The sequence below is a fragment of the Uloborus diversus genome, chromosome 1 (assembly GCF_026930045.1).
Source record: "Uloborus diversus isolate 005 chromosome 1, Udiv.v.3.1, whole genome shotgun sequence".
NCBI classification, from domain to species: Eukaryota; Metazoa; Arthropoda; class Arachnida; order Araneae; family Uloboridae; genus Uloborus; species Uloborus diversus.
The window spans coordinates 36,433,351-36,453,951 of record NC_072731.1 but is presented as its reverse complement, the minus strand read 5'-3'; the positions used below and the strand labels follow the sequence as shown (position 1 = coordinate 36,453,951).

General features: G+C 37.0%; 1 protein-coding gene across 1 annotated transcript in view; it reads left to right on the top strand.

Moving 5' to 3' along the window:
* The first annotated feature begins 2,551 nt into the window (after positions 1–2,551).
* The window catches only part of LOC129234545 (cytochrome P450 18a1-like), a 31,741-nt gene continuing 13,691 nt past the window's right edge, over positions 2,552–20,601 (top strand). Inside the window, exons 1-2 of the mRNA XM_054868560.1 lie at positions 2,552–2,756; positions 19,647–19,774. Of these exons, the coding sequence (XP_054724535.1) occupies positions 2,563–2,756; positions 19,647–19,774 (322 nt within the window). The 5' untranslated portion in view covers positions 2,552–2,562. The remainder of the gene's footprint in view (positions 2,757–19,646; positions 19,775–20,601) is intronic.

Here is a 20,601-nt window from a genome sequence, read left to right as displayed (position 1 = left end):
ATATTATAATATACATATTATAATACTAGTCATATGCATATACATTGCATTAAAATAATTATTTACAAAAAAAAAAAAAAAAAAAAAAAGCTGGGGAAATTAAATGTTTCTAAATTTGTGGCATTTTCTATGCTACAGCTAGTGTTAAATTAAGGGGTCATTGAGCACCCTCTCAAAATTTGAGTAAGAAGTTAAAAACTTTTAGAGCTTTTACAGCATAAAAGAAATAGGGGTTGTCCTTAACTCTAGCTGAAAGAAAGTTTTTTTGAGCCACCTTAGAGTATACCCTCAGAGAATTTGATGGGAACATCACTGATTACGGTTGGCGAAAATTAGCTTTAATTTTAATGTTTTAGAGGAGATTTTTATGATAAACTAAGTTCATTTCTATGTATCAAAATTTCTATATATCGAATTTGTTTCGGGTAATTTGCTACTTTGATATGTGGCGTTCGAACTGTAGTTAGTTCAGTACTTACTGCAAGCTGTTTCTTTGTTCGGGACTACTATCAGAGCCACCGAAAGATAAGCTGGAACCGGAGGGGGGGGGTGCATTTTAAATTCAGCATTATTTAGAAGAATAAAGTACTGCTCAAACCCTTTACAGGGATCTCCGGAGGTACTCCTGTTTTTAGGGAGAAGAGTTCTTAGGACGTATGTCATTAGCCCTGGTATATATGTTATTAGACAATATTTTCATTTCTGCTGCTTGCTACACTGAATTTTCTATGACTCCTTCCAAGTGTGAAAACTGTTATTAGTTTGCATTTGACTAAGGGACCCTATTGTTTGATTTAGCTCCCATTTTTTCTGCTAGTGCTACTGCTGTAAAAAAATACTAAAAAAAAAAAAGAAAGAAAGAAAAGAAAGGGGGGAAAAAAAGAAAAATGAAGGAAAAAAAAAAGAATCCTTTAGTTCTGGTCCGCGGGCGGCTGTAGCCTCTCAGCCCCTCCCCCCCCCCAGGTTCGCCACTGTCATTTAGTTTGGCAATGACTTATTTGTTACCTAAAGAAACTGGTTCATATTCACTGTCTGAAAAATTGACGCAGTGAAAAGAAAAAGGATGTAAGTGGCAAAATTAAAATTTTGAAGATAACCAGTACAAATGGTAGAGGTACCTCTCCTCTCTGTCTTGGGGCAAGAGATAGTACTAGTAGCCTTGGTAGGTGCTGCTGTATAGCATGATTTAGAAAAAAAAAATCATTGAAAGTCTACCTAGGATGTTATCTTTAAACTCATTTTTCTCAAAGCTTGAAAATGTCCTCTTACATCCCTTTGTTTGTCACGGCCTCATTTGATCTTTGAGAAAACATTGAAAAAATATTATTTCAGGAGGAAGTACATGACTTTGTCCCTGCATGGTACGAGTGAAAGCAATTGTTTATAATTTTTGAATAATGCCAAAAAACACAGTTGGTGTACCAGTAGCGCAATCAAGGGAGGGACGACGCATGGCCCAAGCTCCCCTGGAGTTTAAAGTTAATCCACTGGAGTTAGAGTTAAAATTTCAACTATCAAAATATCACCAAACGGACAATTAAGATTATAGTTTGGGCAAAGCATACTTTTCCCAATGGGGTTGTTTCTTCAGTCAAAAGTACTACTTTTAGTCACTGAAATTAATTGAATAAGCAAGAAAAAGAAAAAATAATAATAACATGAAGCCTCCCCCCCCCCCCCACAAAAAAAAAGAAAAACTTCTGTTTTCTCAACAGTTTTTTTTTTAATGTTCGATTTTTTAAATAAGGCGTGGTCTTTATGACGTCACAAGTGATGTACTTTGGGGCGCCAAATGTTTATGCTTTGCTGTCAACCGCGTTGCCTGGTTATGATAATTTGTCTGTTCGGTAATGACATCAGTGAATGACATTTCATCTCTTGTGATGTCATGTGCAGAAGCGTAAAAAATGAATTTCAATCTGCGCACCAATTAAAATAATTGTTAAAAAATATTAAAATTTGTCAACTTATTTTAAAAATGGTTAAATCCTATGTTTCTAAGCACTTTTTTCAAAAAAAAAAAAAAAAAAAAAACTTTCAAAATTTTGGAAACAACCCCATTGGGGAGCATTGGGAGCATTGTGATGGTTACGTAGATCCTAAACTCACCATTGCGTACGCTGCCAGGTTAGATTTGGGGCAACTAAAGTTGATCTATACCGAAGATGAGCAATAAATTTCGCTCAGTATATTTGACAAGACTTGAGAGTGTAACTTAGTTCTTTGATAACTTTTGTGACATTCGCTGAAACTTTTTTCAAAAAATGATTTGTTGTTGCAAAAATAAATATTCATGCTTTCAAATTAAGAGGAATCAAATATCTAAGAAAGAAATTAGCCCCATAACGCAAGGAGTTTTAGTATTGTCCCACGACTGAATGACAGAGCAGGAAAGGAAACACCAAAATTTCTTTCATCTTTGTAACATGAATCTACTATCAGCTTTTTACGTAATGCACAAAGGTTGCTAAGACAGAGAGTGATAAAGATTTTCATTGGAATAAAAGATAATTTCTCGGAGAAAATCGCGCTTTCATCAGAACAGGGCCAACCTGGTCAACAATGGAACTGACAACTCTCGTCCTCGTTTCTGCTTTCGTGGTGCTGGTGTCATTATGGTATGCCTCGAGGAAAAAGGACAGGAATCCGTTACCCGGACCAATCGGTTTACCAATTGTTGGTTACTTGCCTTTCATGACAACCAAACCTTACATCAAGTTTACAAAATTAGTTAAGAGATACGGCCCCATCTACAGGTGAGTGGGTCATACAATCAAATTCTGTTTTAGCGAAGTTACAGCGAAAATCTCTTTTTAACGGAAGCCTTAAGTAATTTCTAACGCAAATTACATATGAACAATGTCAACATTTGTAATATTCGTATAGCAAAATTTCGTTTCAGCGAAATGAGTTCGCTGGTTCTTTGGACTTCGTTAAAACGAGATTCGACTAAATAAACTATTGCGAAAGATTATCCAAGCACCATGCACCAAGCACTGATTCGTGGTGAACTTCATATTAAGGTACAGTTAGAGGTCACACAGAATCGGGTACCGTGGTGGTCAGAATTAGAAGGACAGTAGAAAATGGAACAGAAAGAAAAATATTTCTAAACTTAATGCAGTGAAATAAATAACGTCGTCTCAAAGCAACAGTAAGATATCTAGTCCCAGAAATAACACTAAGATATATTACTGCTGCTTTGAGGCGACGATACACAAAATGCCTTTTTATAATAGAAATCATTGTGGAATGCAGAACATTTGAAAATACAAAATATAAATGTTTTGCCGTGATTACTGAAAAAAATGTTATTGTTAAAACTGGACAAAATTATAAGGACAGCAAGCGTTTTGCCCGGAAAATTGTTTAAACCCATAATTAACGGTGTTTTTGGTTGAAAAAAAAAATATTTCTGTGTGCAACAACATTGCTCTCAGAATTCATTCTGTCCTGCACAAAAAGTATTGGTATAGTTTCCTTCCGTTGTAAACTTCCTCAGACCATTACTAAGCCGCCTCAAAAGGTACGCTTTGAGATTTTTTTCCCTTCACAGAGATCGTAACAGAAGTAGCAAAAATCGTCTAATTCATATTACTTAAACATTTTCGCATCAGAAAATATTACTTTATCCGCCTTTTTATCCATAACAACGCATTTTTAGCACGCTCAACCCTCGGTCTCTTATAAACTTTTTTAAGAGTCGGGAGTTTCACATCATATGACTTTTTGGCTAAAAAAGGTGCAGCGATTGTTCAATCTGCTACTCATGATGTTCCATTTCATAATGCAAAGTTGGTTATAAGATTAATTTTTAAGAACAACTTGAAGAAAGAACTATAAATTAAGAACTCTCAAAAATCCGGGTGGAATGATTTAAAAAAAAAAAATTCCGAGTGTCCTAGAATAAAAGCAGCAGCAGAATTCCTCCTTGTTACTGACCATGACCATGATGGAAAGATTGGGCGCTGCGCACTTTGGGCACCGGGAACTTTGGGCGCCGAGCATTTTGGGCGCTTGAAATATTAGGCGCCGAGCATTTTGGGCACCCGGAACATTGGGCGCCGGACATATTGGGTGCCAGGAACTTGGGCTCAATGTGCTCAGCGCTCAAAATGCTCGACGCCCAATGTTCCAGATGCCCAAAATGCTCGGCGCCAAAAGTTCCCGGCGCCCAATTGATGGTGCCCAATCGACGGCGAGCAATTTTCGGCGTTCAATCTTCCTAGACCAGGCCATGACTGCCTTGCTAGGCATTTACATACCCATTAATGTATTTAATGAACCACCGCATGCTCTGTAACTTGCGGGAACCTATGGATTGTATTCATCTGAAGAAGCGGTGGCCTACGCTCTACTCCAAGAGTTTTTGGGAATGATACTGGGAGCCATGAGGCCAAATGGGTCGCTAGACTTTTCTAGTCTTTTTTTTATTTATTCTTTATTATTTCTTTATTCATTAGGTAATTTTGTTTTGGAAGTCAGTATTGTCTTTTTTACCCGCAATTGGAAATTTAAAAAACAATGTTGTTGAACAGTCAATTAAGTGAACTTGAGTGAAAAATGTATGTGATCAGCAACAATAAATTTTGACCTAAATGAAGATGAAAAAAAAAGAAAAGAAAATGGATAAAATAAAGGCATTCATTTGGGTCAGGCTAACAGTTTTGAGAATATTCTAATATCATAAAATCAAATGCATTTGTTATATTTGAAAAATGGAAGTGTTTTTGCAAGCATCTTATAACCAGGGCTGTGGAGTCGGAGTCGGAGTCGAAGAGTCGGAGTCGGACTGATTTTGGGATAAAGGAGTCGGAGTCGTTAGAAAACATGCCGACTCCGACTCCGGGCTTCTTTTTTTTCTTTCCTTTTCACTGACTCTCCTTGCATTTTTTTAAAAACTGATTACCAATTGGTTCGATTACATGTATAAAAAGATACTAATGAGAAAATAACTGCCATTATGGCAATTAGGAATGCTTACCGAACTTTCTGTAGCCGTCCCCTAGTTTGCTTGCTTTTTAACTTAACTAATAGCAACTGTCAGCAAACGGTTTTGTTGCCTAACATTTTCAAGTAATCACTTTCAAATAAAAATGAAATATAGTGTTTTGTTCGATCTCACTTATAAAATAGTAAAAGAAACGTAACAAATTAGTAAGTCGACACCCGTAGCTAAGGTTGAAACGTTTAAGTGTGATCGGCAAATTCAAAGAAGTTCTGGCGCGAAAGCACGAATCCAAAAGATTCGATGAAATAATCTAATGTTTTTTTCTTTATTAAGACTATTTCTGTAAACTTGGTTGTCACTAAAAAGTATGGAACAAAATAAGTAAATGATTTCTTGATTACAACACTCAAGAATTGCAGTTAATCTTAAAATCTTCATATTTAGGTTAATTCTAAAGCAGCCAATAAAATTTAAATTAAAAATTTAGCGAAGAAGAAATATAGGTATAGTAAAAGCTATTCGTACAAATTTGTATACCGCCGCGTTTTATGTAAAATTAGCTCCTGTCGTATATGTGCCCTATTTTCGTTGAAATTTTATTGATGAAATATAATTTAAAATATATTCGTGAAAATTTTCAGAATTAAAGTATTTATATTTTTTATAAACTCTGAAATTAACTTTGGGTGTCATCTACCAGATGGGTGTCACCCGGGGCAAACCACCCCCTCTCAAGAACTTGGATTTAGAAAAAAAAAGGTTTTTTTTTCTCTCAAGTTACAGCTTTCAAAAATTGAAAGCACACGATTTGATCAATATCTATTTGTTAAACATTAAAGGGGGGGAAATTACAGATAATCCTTTTTAAAATTTTTAAAAGGGATTTTTAAGTCATCTCACTTTTAACTCGTAACTATTGGAAAGTTTGATTTTTAAATTGAATTTCTAACGTTGTATGGCGTCTTGAGTTTACAATAAAACACAAAATGCGAAATTTTCATAAAAAGGAATTAATATTTCAATCTGTGTTAAGAGGTTTTCCCCCTTCCCTTGAATGGAGAGAGGGAGTTGAAAAAATACAATTAAAAAAATAAAAAAATATTCGGAGTCGGAGTCGGTCGTTTCAAAATCCAGGAGTCGGAGTCGGCCATTTTCTTTCCGACTCCGCAGCCCTGCTTATAACGCAGTATTTTTTAAAATAGTACAGTCTTTCCAAGCAGAAACGTTTCGAGTTTGACAAGTTTGTTTGTACCCTTTCAAGAATTGCAAGACTTTTAACGAGCTTTTGATGTAGTTACATTGCTACAAATTAATATCTGCAAGTTACCTATACCAAATATCAACTCCTTCATTGATAAGTATCTTATTGCATATGAAAGTTTAACTATCTCTGTAACAATGCAAGCACATAATAGTTCAACCACTCTTTGACGATATTATAACATTCCTTAACTTTTCCTACATGTCTCCTAAGTTGAACGTTGTTTTACGCATTAAAATTTTGATTTTAAATTTTCAGAACAGTCTAGTACTCTATGTCATTTATTCCATTATTGAAAATGCATTTTAAATTGCACAAACAGTTAAGATCTTAATCAATGCCATGTACGGCACGCTTTCGCTCATCATAATTTTCCTCCAATGCTGTCAGCTCCATGAAAACGTATTGTTACAAATTCTGTAAATAGTAATTATTGTAGGAACGTAACCTGTAAATAGTTTCCCGTAATGAATATACAACCCCTTTTTCATATGGCTAAAATATACGACCCCTATTCCCTTTTTGTTCATTGATAAAATTTGATAACGGTCAACGCATTTCGAGAAGCGTGTGGAATATTTGAGAAAATTCTTTTCGGTGTATTTAAGCCGTTAGCGATGGATAAACAGTTGAGTTTCGATTCAAATTTCGAACTGAGTGTGTGTATTAGCTCTGTTTATAGCGAGGCATTTCGCTGTGTTGTTTTCGTATTTGGAAGTAAATACGTGTGTAAACGTTGAGTTTACGGTGTTGTGTGATAATTGCTTAATTGCTGATGAATAATTTTGCAGTTGTTGACGATCTTTCCTGTACATAGTGTAAATAAATTTCCTGTGCTTTTATCAAGAACTGTGTCTTCATTTCAAGAAAGTGGAAGTCGCACCAAATCCGTTACAATTTGGCGCCCAACGTGGGGCTTCTTCTGGACTTTCTTGGAGTAAGTGTGACTTTGGACATTTTTTTTTTCATAAAGACTGTTTGAATTTATAGACTTTGTTTTTATGGTGATTAGTCGCGCAATGGATGACCAATTAAAACAACTTCTGGCAGCAATTAATGCCGTGAAAAGTGACTTGACCGAAAGTTTGGCGGCTAATCAAGAACAATTAAAAAATGATATGGCGACTAACCAAGAACAATTAAAAAATGAATTGGCGACTAACCAAGAACAATTGAAAAATGAATTGGCGACTAACCAAGAACAATTGAAAAATGAATTGGCGACTAACCAAGAACAGTTAAATAGTGATTTAACTGCTAAAATTACTACAAGTCAAGATGAAATAAAAAGGGACCTAACGTCGATGAAAACCATGATGGAGAATCAACTAACCGCAATGGGAGATAAAGTTGAGGCTCTGGAAGAAAAATTTGATACTGTGGAAGAGCGTATCGCCAATGTGGAAAATAAGTTGGAAGAAGAAGACAAGAAATTTACTCTACTTAAAGAAGAGATCTTTAAGGACGTGGAAAGGAGATTGGCGACCGCGGAAAGCAGCTCTGTACAGTTTGGCGCTCCCACATCGGTTGCTCGACCGTCCATTAAACTTGCCACATTTGATGGGAAAACTTCGTGGCAGGTTTACAAAACTCAATTCATGATAGTGGCGGAAGCGAACGGATGGGACTCTGCTACCAAGGCCTGTCATCTTGCAGCATCCCTGAGAGGTGACGCAGCGGACATTCTCCAGACCCTTCCGGACAGCCAGCGCCTGAATTTCGCCGCCCTCACATCTGCGTTGGAGCTTCGCTTCGGTGAGAAGTGCCAGAAAGATTTCAGCCGACTCCAGTTGAAGTCCCGTTTCCAGAAAACCGGGGAAACCCTGCAAGAGCTAGCGGCGGACGTCGAGAGATTGTCTCATCTTGCTTTTTGTGACTGTCCTGCGGATGTTCGAGACAACCTGGCACTCAACTACTACATTCGAGATCCGGAAATCCAGAAAGCTCTACGGATGGCGGATGTCAAAGACCTGAGTTCTGCTGTTGTGTATGCGATGAAGTTGGAGGCCGCCCAGCAAGCAACCCGCAAGGATCGCCATTCAATCCGCGGCGTAAAAACTGATGAGCCTGATCCGGTTTCGTCACGTTTTGCTGATCTGGAAAAGCAAATAAAAGAAATTGCAGGAATCCTCAAAAGGAATTCGGCTCCCAAGGACCATAATGGACAATCACTTAAGTGCTGGAAATGTGGTGGCGAGGGTCACTTACGAAGAAACTGTGAAGCTCGTCAAGGAACCAGAGGGAAGAGCACCTCTCCCTCGCAGGTCCAGGAAAACTAAGCCATGGCAATCTCGCGGGGCGGAGGTCGCCAAATTGGAATGAGCCCCATCTTAAAGTTTTCCAGATTTCATCGACGAGTGGCGGCAGTAATGGACTGTTTGTTTACGCATATGTAAACGGGTTTCCCTGCGAACTGATTATTGACACTGGAGCCAATGTTACGATCATTAGAACAGATGTGGCTCGTCAATTTGGACTCAACATTCTGTGGACGCCGCCCTGCGTTACCCTCCAAACTGTGACAGGTGACAAGATCGAGATTGAAGGTAAAGTGAACTTAGAAATTGTGTTTGGAAATGCCATTTACCATCATACCGCATTCGTTGCTGCTATCATAGACCCCTTCATTCTCGGATTGGACTTTTTAAAGAAGTATGACTTCAACCTCGACTTCAAGACTAACGAGCTGCACTCGACGAGAGAAGACATAGCAGTCTTTCCCGCAGAAAGTGATGTAAAATCCGCTCATCAAATAATTGCCCAAACAGATTTATCAATTCCCTCAAGGTCAGAATCATTAATACCCGGCTCCGTTGAAGAAAGCAATAGTTTTAGATTTGGACTCATTGAATACCCCAACTTAAGCAATAACCCAAAAGGAGTGCTGGTGGCATCTACGCTTGTGGACCTTTCCAAGGATGTAATTCCTGTGAGAGTCGCCAACGTGAGTGAAAGGCCAAGGAATATCCGGAAAGGCGAAGTGTTAGCAACTTGTACTCCAGTAAACTGCATCATTAGAAGAATCAATTCCCCCGAGACTGTGTCTTCTGAGTCCTTGACATCAAAGTTAATTGGGAGTGCACCATTAACGGAAGACCAAAGAACTGCTGCGGAACAATTGGTGGATGACTTCAAGCATCTGTTTTCATCTACATCGGAGGATGTTGGCCGTACGAATTTAACGCAGCATAGGATCTACACTGGAGAACACCCCCCTATTAAACAGCATCCAAGACGACTACCGTTCGCCAAGAAGGAAGAGGTTGAGACCCTCCTGAAAGAGATGAAGGATAATGATGTAATCGAACCCTCATCCAGTCCTTGGGCCTCTCCCATCGTCTTGGTCCGAAAGAAAGATGGCTCCACCAGATTTTGTGTCGATTACCGACGACTGAATGAAATTACCAAGAAAGACAGTTACCCTCTTCCACGGATAGACGACACCTTAGACACTCTTTCCGGACACAAGTGGTTTTCGACCCTGGACTTGAAGAGCGGCTACTGGCAGGTTGAGATACACCCTGATGACCGAGAGAAGACAGCGTTTACAACTGGACAAGGCTTATGGCAGTTTAAAGTGATGCCCTTCGGCCTCTGCAATGCACCAGCTACGTTCGAGCGTCTTATGGAGACAGTGTTAAGAGGACTTTCCTACGAATCCTGTCTGGTCTACTTAGACGATATCATCATCGTGGGACGCAGTTTCGAAGAACATCTGGCGAATCTTAGGAAGGTGCTGCAAAAGCTTAAGGAAGCCAATTTGAAGTTAAGCCCGTCCAAATGTAATTTGTTCCGCCGGGAAGTGAACTACCTTGGTCACATCATCTCTTCTGAAGGTGTACAAACCGATCCAGAGAAGGTATCTGCGGTCAAGAGTTGGAGTCGTCCCGAAAACATCCATCAGCTGCGAAGTTTCCTGGGGCTCTGCACGTACTATAGGAAGTTTGTGAAGGGTTTTTCCAACATTGCACGACCTTTGCATAAGCTGACGGAGAGCAAGCAAAAGTTTGAATGGTCCAAAGAATGCGAAGATGCATTTCTACGACTGAAGGAGGCTTTAACATTAACGCCTATCCTCGCCTATCCTCAGCCTGAAAAATCCTTCATCCTGGACACTGATGCGAGCAACGAGGGAATTGGAGCTGTTTTATCCCAAGAAATTGACGGAAATGAACATGTCATCGCTTACTGGAGCAAATGCTTATCAAAGTCGGAGCGAAATTACTGCGTCACCAGAAAGGAGTTACTGGCCATAGTGAAAGCTGTAGAACACTTCCATCATTACCTCTACGGCCGAAAATTTCTGCTTCGGACAGATCATGCCTCGTTAACTTGGCTTTTGAACTTCAAGAATCCAGAAGGCCAGATAGCCAGATGGATACAGCGGTTCCAGGAATATGACATGGAGATCAAGCATCGAAAAGGGTTATCTCACGGTAATGCTGACGCTTTATCAAGGAGACCCTGTCCTGAGAACTGCCACTATTGTTCCCGAATCGAGAAACAGTATGGAACGACTAGCCCTACCGCCTATCAGGTGACAGTGACTCCAACATCATCAGAACCTGATCCTTGGAGTGATGACCAAGTTCGAAAAGATCAACTTGAAGACCCCGACATAAAACCAATTTTAGAGTTCATGGAAAGTGACAGTCGACGCCCTAGCTGGCAGGACGTTTCCATCTTCAGTCCTGCAACAAAAAGATACTGGGCTTTATGGAACTCACTCCATTTACGGAACGGCGTGCTACACCGGAAATGGGAATCTGACGACGGCAAGACATCTAGGTGGCAGTTACTACTTCCTCGATCCAGGATTTCAGATGTTCTGAAAGAAATACATAGTAGTGCGACTGGAGGACATTTTGGTGTCTTGAAAACTTTCAATAAAGTTCGGGAGCGCTTCTTCTGGAGCAAGGCGAAGGATGACGTGGAGAAGTGGTGCCATTCTTGTGACGCCTGTGCTGCTCGTAAAGGACCGAAGAAGAGAAGCAGAGGGAAGCTACATCTGTACAACGTTGGAGCTCCTTTCGAACGAATTGGGATCGACATCCTGGGTCCTCTACCAAGAACTGCTGATGGGAACAAATACATTCTTGTTTCCATCGACTACTTCACCAAATGGCCGGAAGCATATCCCATTCCAGATCAAGAGGCTACTACCGTAGCAGAGACTCTAGTCCAACATTGGATCTCGAGATACGGAACACCTTTGCAGATTCATTCCGATCAAGGGAGGAATTTCATCTCTGCTGTGTTTAAGGGCCTATGTCAAATTTTCGGAATTGAGAAAACTAGGACAACACCACTACACCCACAATCGGACGGCATGGTGGAGAGATTTAACCGCACAATCCTAAATAATCTCTCGCTTATGGTATCCAGAAATCAACAGGATTGGGACAAGAAGCTACCTTTGTTCCTGCTGGCCTACCGCAGTGCTGTCCACGAGACTACCGGATTTGCCCCATCTCAGATGCTCTTCGGACGAGAGCTTCGGCTACCTTGTGATCTCGTCTTCGGTCGTCCTCCGGATGCGCCTTCATCGCCTGAGGAGTACATCCAGGATCTCCAGGCCCGGTTGGAAGACGTTCATAACTTCGCACGAGAGCGAATCAACATCGCGGCGGAGAAGATGAAGACCCGATACGACACAAGGTCTACTGGACATGAATTCAACGAAGGCGACAAGGTTTGGTTATGGAATCCCATCCGACGGAAAGGTCTGTCACCCAAATTGCAGTCGCATTGGGATGGACCCTACAAAGTCGTTAACCGACTAAATGACGTCGTAGTGAGGATCCAAAAATCACCTAATGCAAAACCTAGGGTTGTACATTATGATCGGTTAGCCCCATACTATGGCCATAGTTCATGAGTATTACGTAAACAACCATGGTTGATAACATAAAAGTTGTAGATAATTTTTGCTTTTAATGTTTAGTAATATTTCTTGTTATTATTGTGTTTTCTGTATCTGTTAGTTATAATTTAATGTGTGTAATTCATAGGCGGATTTAGGCCGAAATATTTGGGGGTGCAACAATAACAGGGATCTGGGGAGGGGGGGTATTCCAGGAATAACAAGGCAGTGGCGAAATCAGAAAATAATTTTAGGGTGGGACACATTTTTAAGTCTAAAAAAAGCGATGTAAACAACATTTTGTAAGATTAGGGGATGGGCAATTCTTAACATTTCAAACTGCAGAAAAAGTCTTAAACGAAATTCGATATTAGAAGCAATGGGTGAATCCAGTTGCTGGTTTGGAATGGGATTCACGCTCCCCCTCCCCCCCCCCCAAAAAAAATTGAAATAGTAGTTTTGAAAACGCAGTTTTACAGTTCTTGTTGATATTTTAGGGGCAAGAAAAGTACGTGTGGCTACAAGGCTATTTTTTAGAAATTTTAGTCTTATAAATGTGATTAGAGTCCATATTTATAATTTGGGCTAATGATGAGACTCATATTAATCGATAAATCGTCTCCAATCGATTTTTTGAAAATCAGATAGAAATACGTACCCCCCCCCCCTCCCCTCCCCCCACGCTACCTCTTTAACTTTTCATAATTGAAGTTCCAAAAATACTACGGAGGACAATTTTTGATGCTGTTACCGGACGGGGTGTTCTGGAGCTCACCCCTGGGAAATTTTCGAAATTGAAGTCCTAAAAATTAAGTTCTTCTGAAATACTCCGTGGTATTAAAAAAAGAATTCTCCCACTTAAATATTTCGAAATAGTAGTTTTCAAGACAAAAATATTAACATTCTTTGATGATAATAGAGAAAGGGGGGTCGGAGGCCCTTGTTCGAATATTTTCCAAAATTAAAGTCTTAAACACATGAGTCTAAGACCATATTTGGTAACGTTAGGGACTGTGCATTTTTTCAAAACTGAAGCTCCAAAAACGCAGCTTTAAACGATTTTCGATGTATTTAGGTGATTAGACGATCTTACTTGGAAATTTTGAGAAAGTGAAGCCCAAGAAACGAAATTTGAGGTACTCTGTAATAACTTTGGCTGGAAAAAGGGCTTTGGAGAAGAAAAATTTTGAGGACTAAGAGAAAAAATGAAAACGAAATAGAAAAAATAAAAAAAGGGATGGGGAGATATGAAAGAAAGAGGATTGTGCGAGGAGGGGGGATGAGGCACACAATTCGCCGCCAATAATCTGAAGCTGTTGAAAAATTTAAATGTCAATATTTCTTTTTGAAAGAGAAATTAAGATTTTCTCCCAACATTTTTTTTTCGTAAAATAACTGCGCTTTCCCAAAATGAGATCTTTTCTTCTATTCAATAATAAAGAATATTTTTTTAAAAACATCTATTCAGCATTTTGGGGGGAGGGTCACCAGTCTTGTGCATCCTCCCCCCTGGATACATCACTGCAGCAAAATGTTCGAGAGTCCTCCTTCAAAATTTTTTGAAAATTTACCTGAAAAATGTTGGTTTTCGGTGTAGAATTTATTGATAAAGTTTCTTGCAATAGCCATGTTTTGTTTTGTTTTGTTTTGTTTTTAACTTTATTAGCCATTGTTGTTTCAAAATAGAAGAATTGGTATTGATATACGAATAAATATCCAATTACAGAACATGCAATTATTCTATACAATAACACAGTACTGAACAATAAATTGTTTGAGAAATTTCCTTGTTTGCATGAAATTATTTATTAGGGGTTTTTTTCTCTTTCAAATGGATAAAGTTACTTTAATTCTTAATATGAGCGCAGTTATGTTTTTCTTGCACTAGCGACGTGTGGTGATACACTGGATTCAAGTAAATTTACTAGAATAGCAGCCATGAACTCACCCCCTCCCCCCAACTGCGTTTCTGAGTGAAATACTAAACTAATTTTTTCAAAACCCAACCAAAATTTTGGGGGTGCGGCGCACCCCCTTGCACCCCCGTAAATCCGCCTATGGTGTAATTGTGAACTTGTGATAGAAGTTTGGCACCCTTTCTGGGGATTGTACTGCCCGGGACGTGCAGTCCTTAGGAAGGGGGCAATGTTACAAATTCTGTAAATAGTAATTATTGTAGGAACGTAACCTGTAAATAGTTTCCCGTAATGAATATACAACCCCTTTTTCATATGGCTAAAATATACGACCCCTATTCCCTTTTTGTTCATTGATAAAATTTGATAACGGTCAACGCATTTCGAGAAGCGTGTGGAATATTTGAGAAAATTCTTTTCGGTGTATTTAAGCCGTTAGCGATGGATAAACAGTTGAGTTTCGATTCAAATTTCGAACTGAGTGTGTGTATTAGCTCTGTTTATAGCGAGGCATTTCGCTGTGTTGTTTTCGTATTTGGAAGTAAATACGTGTGTAAACGTTGAGTTTACGGTGTTGTGTGATAATTGCTTAATTGCTGATGAATAATTTTGCAGTTGTTGACGATCTTTCCTGTACATAGTGTAAATAAATTTCCTGTGCTTTTATCAAGAACTGTGTCTTCATTTCAAGAAAGTGGAAGTCGCACCAAATCCGTTACAGTATCATTGTTCTCTCGCCTTATGAAACTTAGGAATCTGTCACAGTTTCATGATGATCTTTCTGCCATCCCAACCAACTTTGCATTTTATTGAAGCAGGTCATGATTTTATCAGATTATTATTTTATTTTCCCAACAAGCTTCCGACATTGAATTGAAATAAGTGCATGCAGAGACATTGATATCAAATTTGATAAACACACCTATCACACATTGTGAACAAAAGCTTGTATATCTTACTTGTTTTATCAACTTAGTTTGACAGCTAGAAGCTTCAGCTTCAAGGCTATTTTTATTTCAGTATGTGTTTTATGTAACAGCTAAACATATTGAAGCAAAAATAGTTCGCTATAACAATAAAAAAAACTAAAAACCTGCTTTTTTTGTGGTATTTTTCTTCTTTTTGTATGGATTTTTTTTAATACTCCAGAGAACTCTGATAAATACTTGGTCTTTTTCAGATGTTTTTTTTTTTTTTTTTTTAATTTACTACACCAACCCTTTTGTATATATTCAAGTGTTAAATTTAACAAATTATGGGATGATGTATGTGAAAATTTACAAACAACCCACATGGGTAACATTTAATTTTGATAAACAGGGTGTTCCGTTTTAACCTGCAAGACCTCTATTTTCGTAACCGTTGGTCATAGACGTATACTTCCAATTGCAAAAATGTTCCAAATCAGATGCAGAGTTAAGATATTGAAAGTTTTAAACAAAAATAAAAAGGAGTCAAAAATACAAAATTTAACGTTTTGTACGGGCCCTAGGTCCCAACTTATATTTAGGGAAATAATTTCCATCGAAAACTATTACTGACACAAAAACTTGACATTTGTGCGACCAAAACTCAAGGAGACATTCTAGTTCAAAGTCTTAAGGGACCGTACAGAAGATGAGATTCGAACTTATCGCCCTTTCAGAAGAATAACCAGGTCGTCAAAGTAAGAAAAACAAGGTATTTACATTTTTCATCGGTATTCAAAAATAAATGCAAATGTTATCCCGTGATAAGCAAAAATACACTGCAAAACCTCGAACGATTTGAAAAACCATACTCTATGCACACATATAATTTTAAACACTTGTTAACAGCTATATTTCCCCCAAAAGGTGTTATTGCATGACAGCGAGTGAAAACTGGTGTAAGTCACAAAACGCTGCGTTTCATATCTCGGTGAATATTGGTCGTACTAATTTCAAACTCTTTGTGTCGGAATTATTTTTCAATGGAGATTATTTCCCTAAGCATAAGTTCGGGGATCTAGGGCCCGTATAAAAAGTTAAATTTTGTATTTTTTGGCTCATTTTTATTTTCACTTCAAACTTTCAATATCTTAATTTTGCATCTGATTTTGAACATTTTTGCAATTGGAAGTATACATCTAGGACTAACGGTTGCGAAAATAAAGGTCTTGCAGGGGAAAACGGAACACCCTGTATACAGAAGAAAATAGTTTTGTTCGGAAAGAATATATATATATATATATATATATATTATATATTGAAATAAAAAGATTTACATAAAAAATAAATGAAAAATAAAACGAAAATAATAAAAGAAAAAAAGAAAAAAATATCAATTTTTGTCTTTTTTGACTGTTTGTAAAAAGTTAAGTACCAGAATAAAAGAAAAAAAATAATAATTTAAAAAAGTACAGTTAATAGTATTGAAATTTAATTTAAAAACTTATTCAAAAAGAAAATGTTCGTGGTCAAGAAAAAAAGAAATAAGTTCGGTAATTTTCTTTTTTGCTGCAGGAAACTAATAATAGTTTTTTGAGTCTTGAATCCAGTTGCCTGAAGAACGAAGATGGAATGAGGAAGTGTGAATACAATGATAAGTGTAATGCTGAGGATTTCTGATTGCTTTGCATCTGCAGAGATCTGTATTTCTAATATGAAATCTTTTTCAGTAAGAAGGGAAAGGACCATCTCCAGTAAAGAAAAATACTTTGTGTCTGGATAAAATTGGATAAAATACTTTGTGTCTATTTAAATTCAAAGGAATAATGGTAAAGATTGTTGTTTTGTTGGTATTAAGAATCCATTTGCTGTTTGATTTGCCAGAAAATCTGCTCTATTGTTTCCAGCAAAGTTGGAATGACCTTTAACCCAAGAATTTTTTTTATAGAACCGTGATTTATTAGTTGTTGTTGGATTTCAGCTATTTATGAGTTTGATGCGTTTAGGTTGCTAATTGATTTAATGACTGATTGGCTATCACTGTATATAATTGATGGTAAAAAATTATGTACGACAGCATAATCTATTGCTTCTTTTATTGCAAACGCTTCTGCTTGAATAATAGAGTTGGAGACCTTTAGAAGATAGGTGGTTTCCTCAGTTGGAATTGTGTTATTTAAAATAAAGAAAGCAGCATATGTAGTTTGTTTTGTTTTCGAACCATCTGTGTAGTAACTGAAGTTAGAACTTTTTGTCCTCAAACTGTCCAAGTTTAATGAGTTTATTTGTAATGAAGAGGCGTTAAGGAAACACTAGGATGAAAAAAAGTTGTTTTGATTTTCTTTTCAAAGGAAAATGCTCGCAGGATTCCAAAGTAAGTGACCACGCCCTTGTTATGTCTAAGTAATGTTCCTATTTTTGCTTCGCAGGAAATTTGAATATCTAAAGGAAGTATACCGGTGATTATTTGTAAAGAACTATTTGCAGATTTTGCATAAGCTCCTGTTAAATGTAATAATAATGGACGTTGTAATTTCAAAAGATTTTAATTCAATCTTGTTTGAAGCAAATTCGCCTCACAGTTCGGAATTGCCTTGAATTTCCCCGTAGGCGCTAATGTTAAGTTTTTTTGAACTGTTCAAAATTGAACAAAAAATAGTTCAAATCAAAAAGTGAAATATGGGAATGAGGTGTCCTCGCCGAGATCTTTCGAACAAAAAAAAGTTTGTTCAAATCGGACTTTTCATTCAAAAGTTATTAGGGGGGTGGGACAGACAGACCGACAGACATTTTCCCCCATCTCAATACCCCACTTTCCAATTTTTAATTTTTCGATATTTATTTAATTATTTTATTTATTTTTGACTTTTTTTTGTTTTTTGCGATATTTTTAAGATGCATTAAGCGTTCTTTTATGCTTTTTTCTTCTTTTTTCTGACTTTTACTGGGAAAGTAGGCTAAAAAGGGAGTTATTTAAGTGAGTTCTGAAACGAATATTGTGGCCCCAATATTTTACAGCCAGGCGTCTTAAATAATGTAAATAATTGGTTGATTTGACTTTTAAGTGTTGTATATGTGGTAAGAATGAGAGGTTTTCAACAAGAATGATTCAAAGATATTTAAAATTTCTTACTCTTTTAATTTTTTGAGTTCCATATTTAATATTTTGATTCTTTGTTTTTCTTCTAAAAATTAACAAACTTAATTTATCTGTTGAAACTTTCAGATTATAAAAATCTGCCCAACTTTTAAATTGTGTTAAAACTGAATTCGTTTCATCTGCCATGCTCTTTATTGTCTTTTGAGCAACGCCAATCACAAAGTCATCTGCGAGTGCTTGAATGAAAACCCCTCTTGGCATTGATGTATGAAGAATATCGTCTGCAATTAATAACCACGAAAACGGGCCGCTGCAAGATCCTTACGGAACACCTATCAATTGATTATGAGTTACAATTTCATTATTAGAATTCATTATTAACATTCTGTTTTCAAGCAAACTATGAAGAAGTTTTTAAAATAGTGGGACATTGAGATATTTTGTTACGAAGTTGAGGATACGGAATGCTATCAAAAACTCTTTGAATTTTCATACCTATTGAAACAGAATAGAGTGAATCGAAATGTTTAATATATTGTGCATGCTTAAGCTTTGCTCTCTTAAATGACGTTTTAGAGAGACATACCCCCTTTAGTATCTTTATGAATTACTGTTTCATGATGGGTAGTATAAGGAATTATTTTTCTCTTAAGACTGCCATTTATGTAGGGAAATGTGGGGTAAAGTGAAATAGCGGGGCAAAGTGAAATGGTGAAATATTTACTCAGCCTTTAGCGTCACTTATCTGGTAATAATTTAACAACACAGTAGCCCATGTAATCAATTCTAGTGAGGAAAAAAATACCACCGAAGATTAAAGCATGTGATAATACAGGCAATTTTCAAAAATTGACACTCATAGTGTAATATTTTGATGCAAGTCAAAAAATATTTTTGTTATTATAGCGTGATAAAGTTGCTGTTATCAAAATTTTAAATATTAATTAAGACCTTCTAATGCTCTGTGAAATATTTATTTAGTTAATATTATGCTTATTTGTATTTCAAATGCTTTTTGCAATCAGTCAAGCAAAGCAGGCCAAAGGGGATGGGGCAAAGTAAAATAGCTTATTTTGTTTACTCGCTCAATCATTGACTTAATCACCTATGTATTCATTCATTAATTCATTTCTTTACATTCCTCCATTTTGTAATTTATTTATTTATTCATTCATTCATTTATTTTCTTATTCATTTACTCTTTTACTTGCTCCTTTATTTTTCTTCATACATTTATTAATTTAAATTTCAGTTTATTGTTTCAGCATCATTTCATTTTTTTCATTAAACCTTTATTTCCTGATTCATTCGATCATAATTCAACAGAAAATATTTCATTAGAAAAATATTTTATTTTTTACTTTGTCCCATAAGGAAAAAAAGGGAAATTTTTCCACCTTTTTTTGCAGGCTTAAATTTACTGCCAAAAATAAAAAATACTGTTTCACTGCAAGGTTTATTATAAAACAGAATAATCTTTCGTAATGTACTATAATTTTCAAAATAAATTTCCAATTTGTCCATTTTGGAAAAGCTCAGTCATCTTAACTATTTCACATTGCCCCACATTCCCTTAATATGAAACAAAAATTTAGGTTTGTCATGTGTTACCTCATAAAACACTGATGTAAAAATAATGTTTTCTAGTGTTCGTCTCGGAAGCAGAAATGTGGTCATTCTGGCTGATTTCAATGTGACCAAGGAAGCTTTCGCTAGCGACGCTTTCATGGGAAGGCCTCCGGATCTTCCTTTCGACCTCAGCGAAACGACTAAAAGTACGATCAAAGGAATTTATCATTGATTATGTTTTAAGCATTTTTCCATTAATCACTTGCCCGGGTTCCTCCATATGGTGGAAACTGGACATCAAAATTATCTGTGCCATTGACCATGACCACACTTGATTCTTAGAGGCCCTGACATTCGCTGACACTCATGGCAACAAAGAAGGCGCTACAGGCTATCCCCGTTTTCCATTCTTACAGTCAAAATGTCCAATCCCTGTCCAATCAAAAATAAACAAACTTTGAAACATTGTCATTGATTTGTGGATACACAGGATTGGGTTCAGCGCCTTTTGCGGTCAAAATGGGTGACATATAAAGTTTCGTATTTATCGAGAATTTCAAAAGCAGATCATCTTCGGCTACTAGTTGCATTGGTTTAACACAGAAAAGTCATTAATTGTCAAGGCCCGTAAGCGTAACCGAATCAAGTGCTGCCATACATTGATATTCGCACCTTAATGATGGCATATGAAAGACTGGATACCATATCAGAGTCTGCATTAGGTCTGCAAAATGCTAATGTGCCTAACGCAGCCCTATTAGAAAGGAAAAAAAAACTTTACTGTTTCATTTTCCTACCATATTTGACCAAAAATAAGTATATATTGCTTACTATACACAACAATATTAGACAATATTAGAAACTAAAAAGCAAAAAACGGGGGAAAATCGGAGAAATAAGCGGGAAAATGTACTAATCGAGATGTGCTAGGGTACATCAAAACGATCCCCTTTTGGTCCCCAAGCGTTGTACGAACAAAACAGCTAAGTACTTGACCAAAAAAAAAAAAAAAAATCGATACTTTTATGTTAAA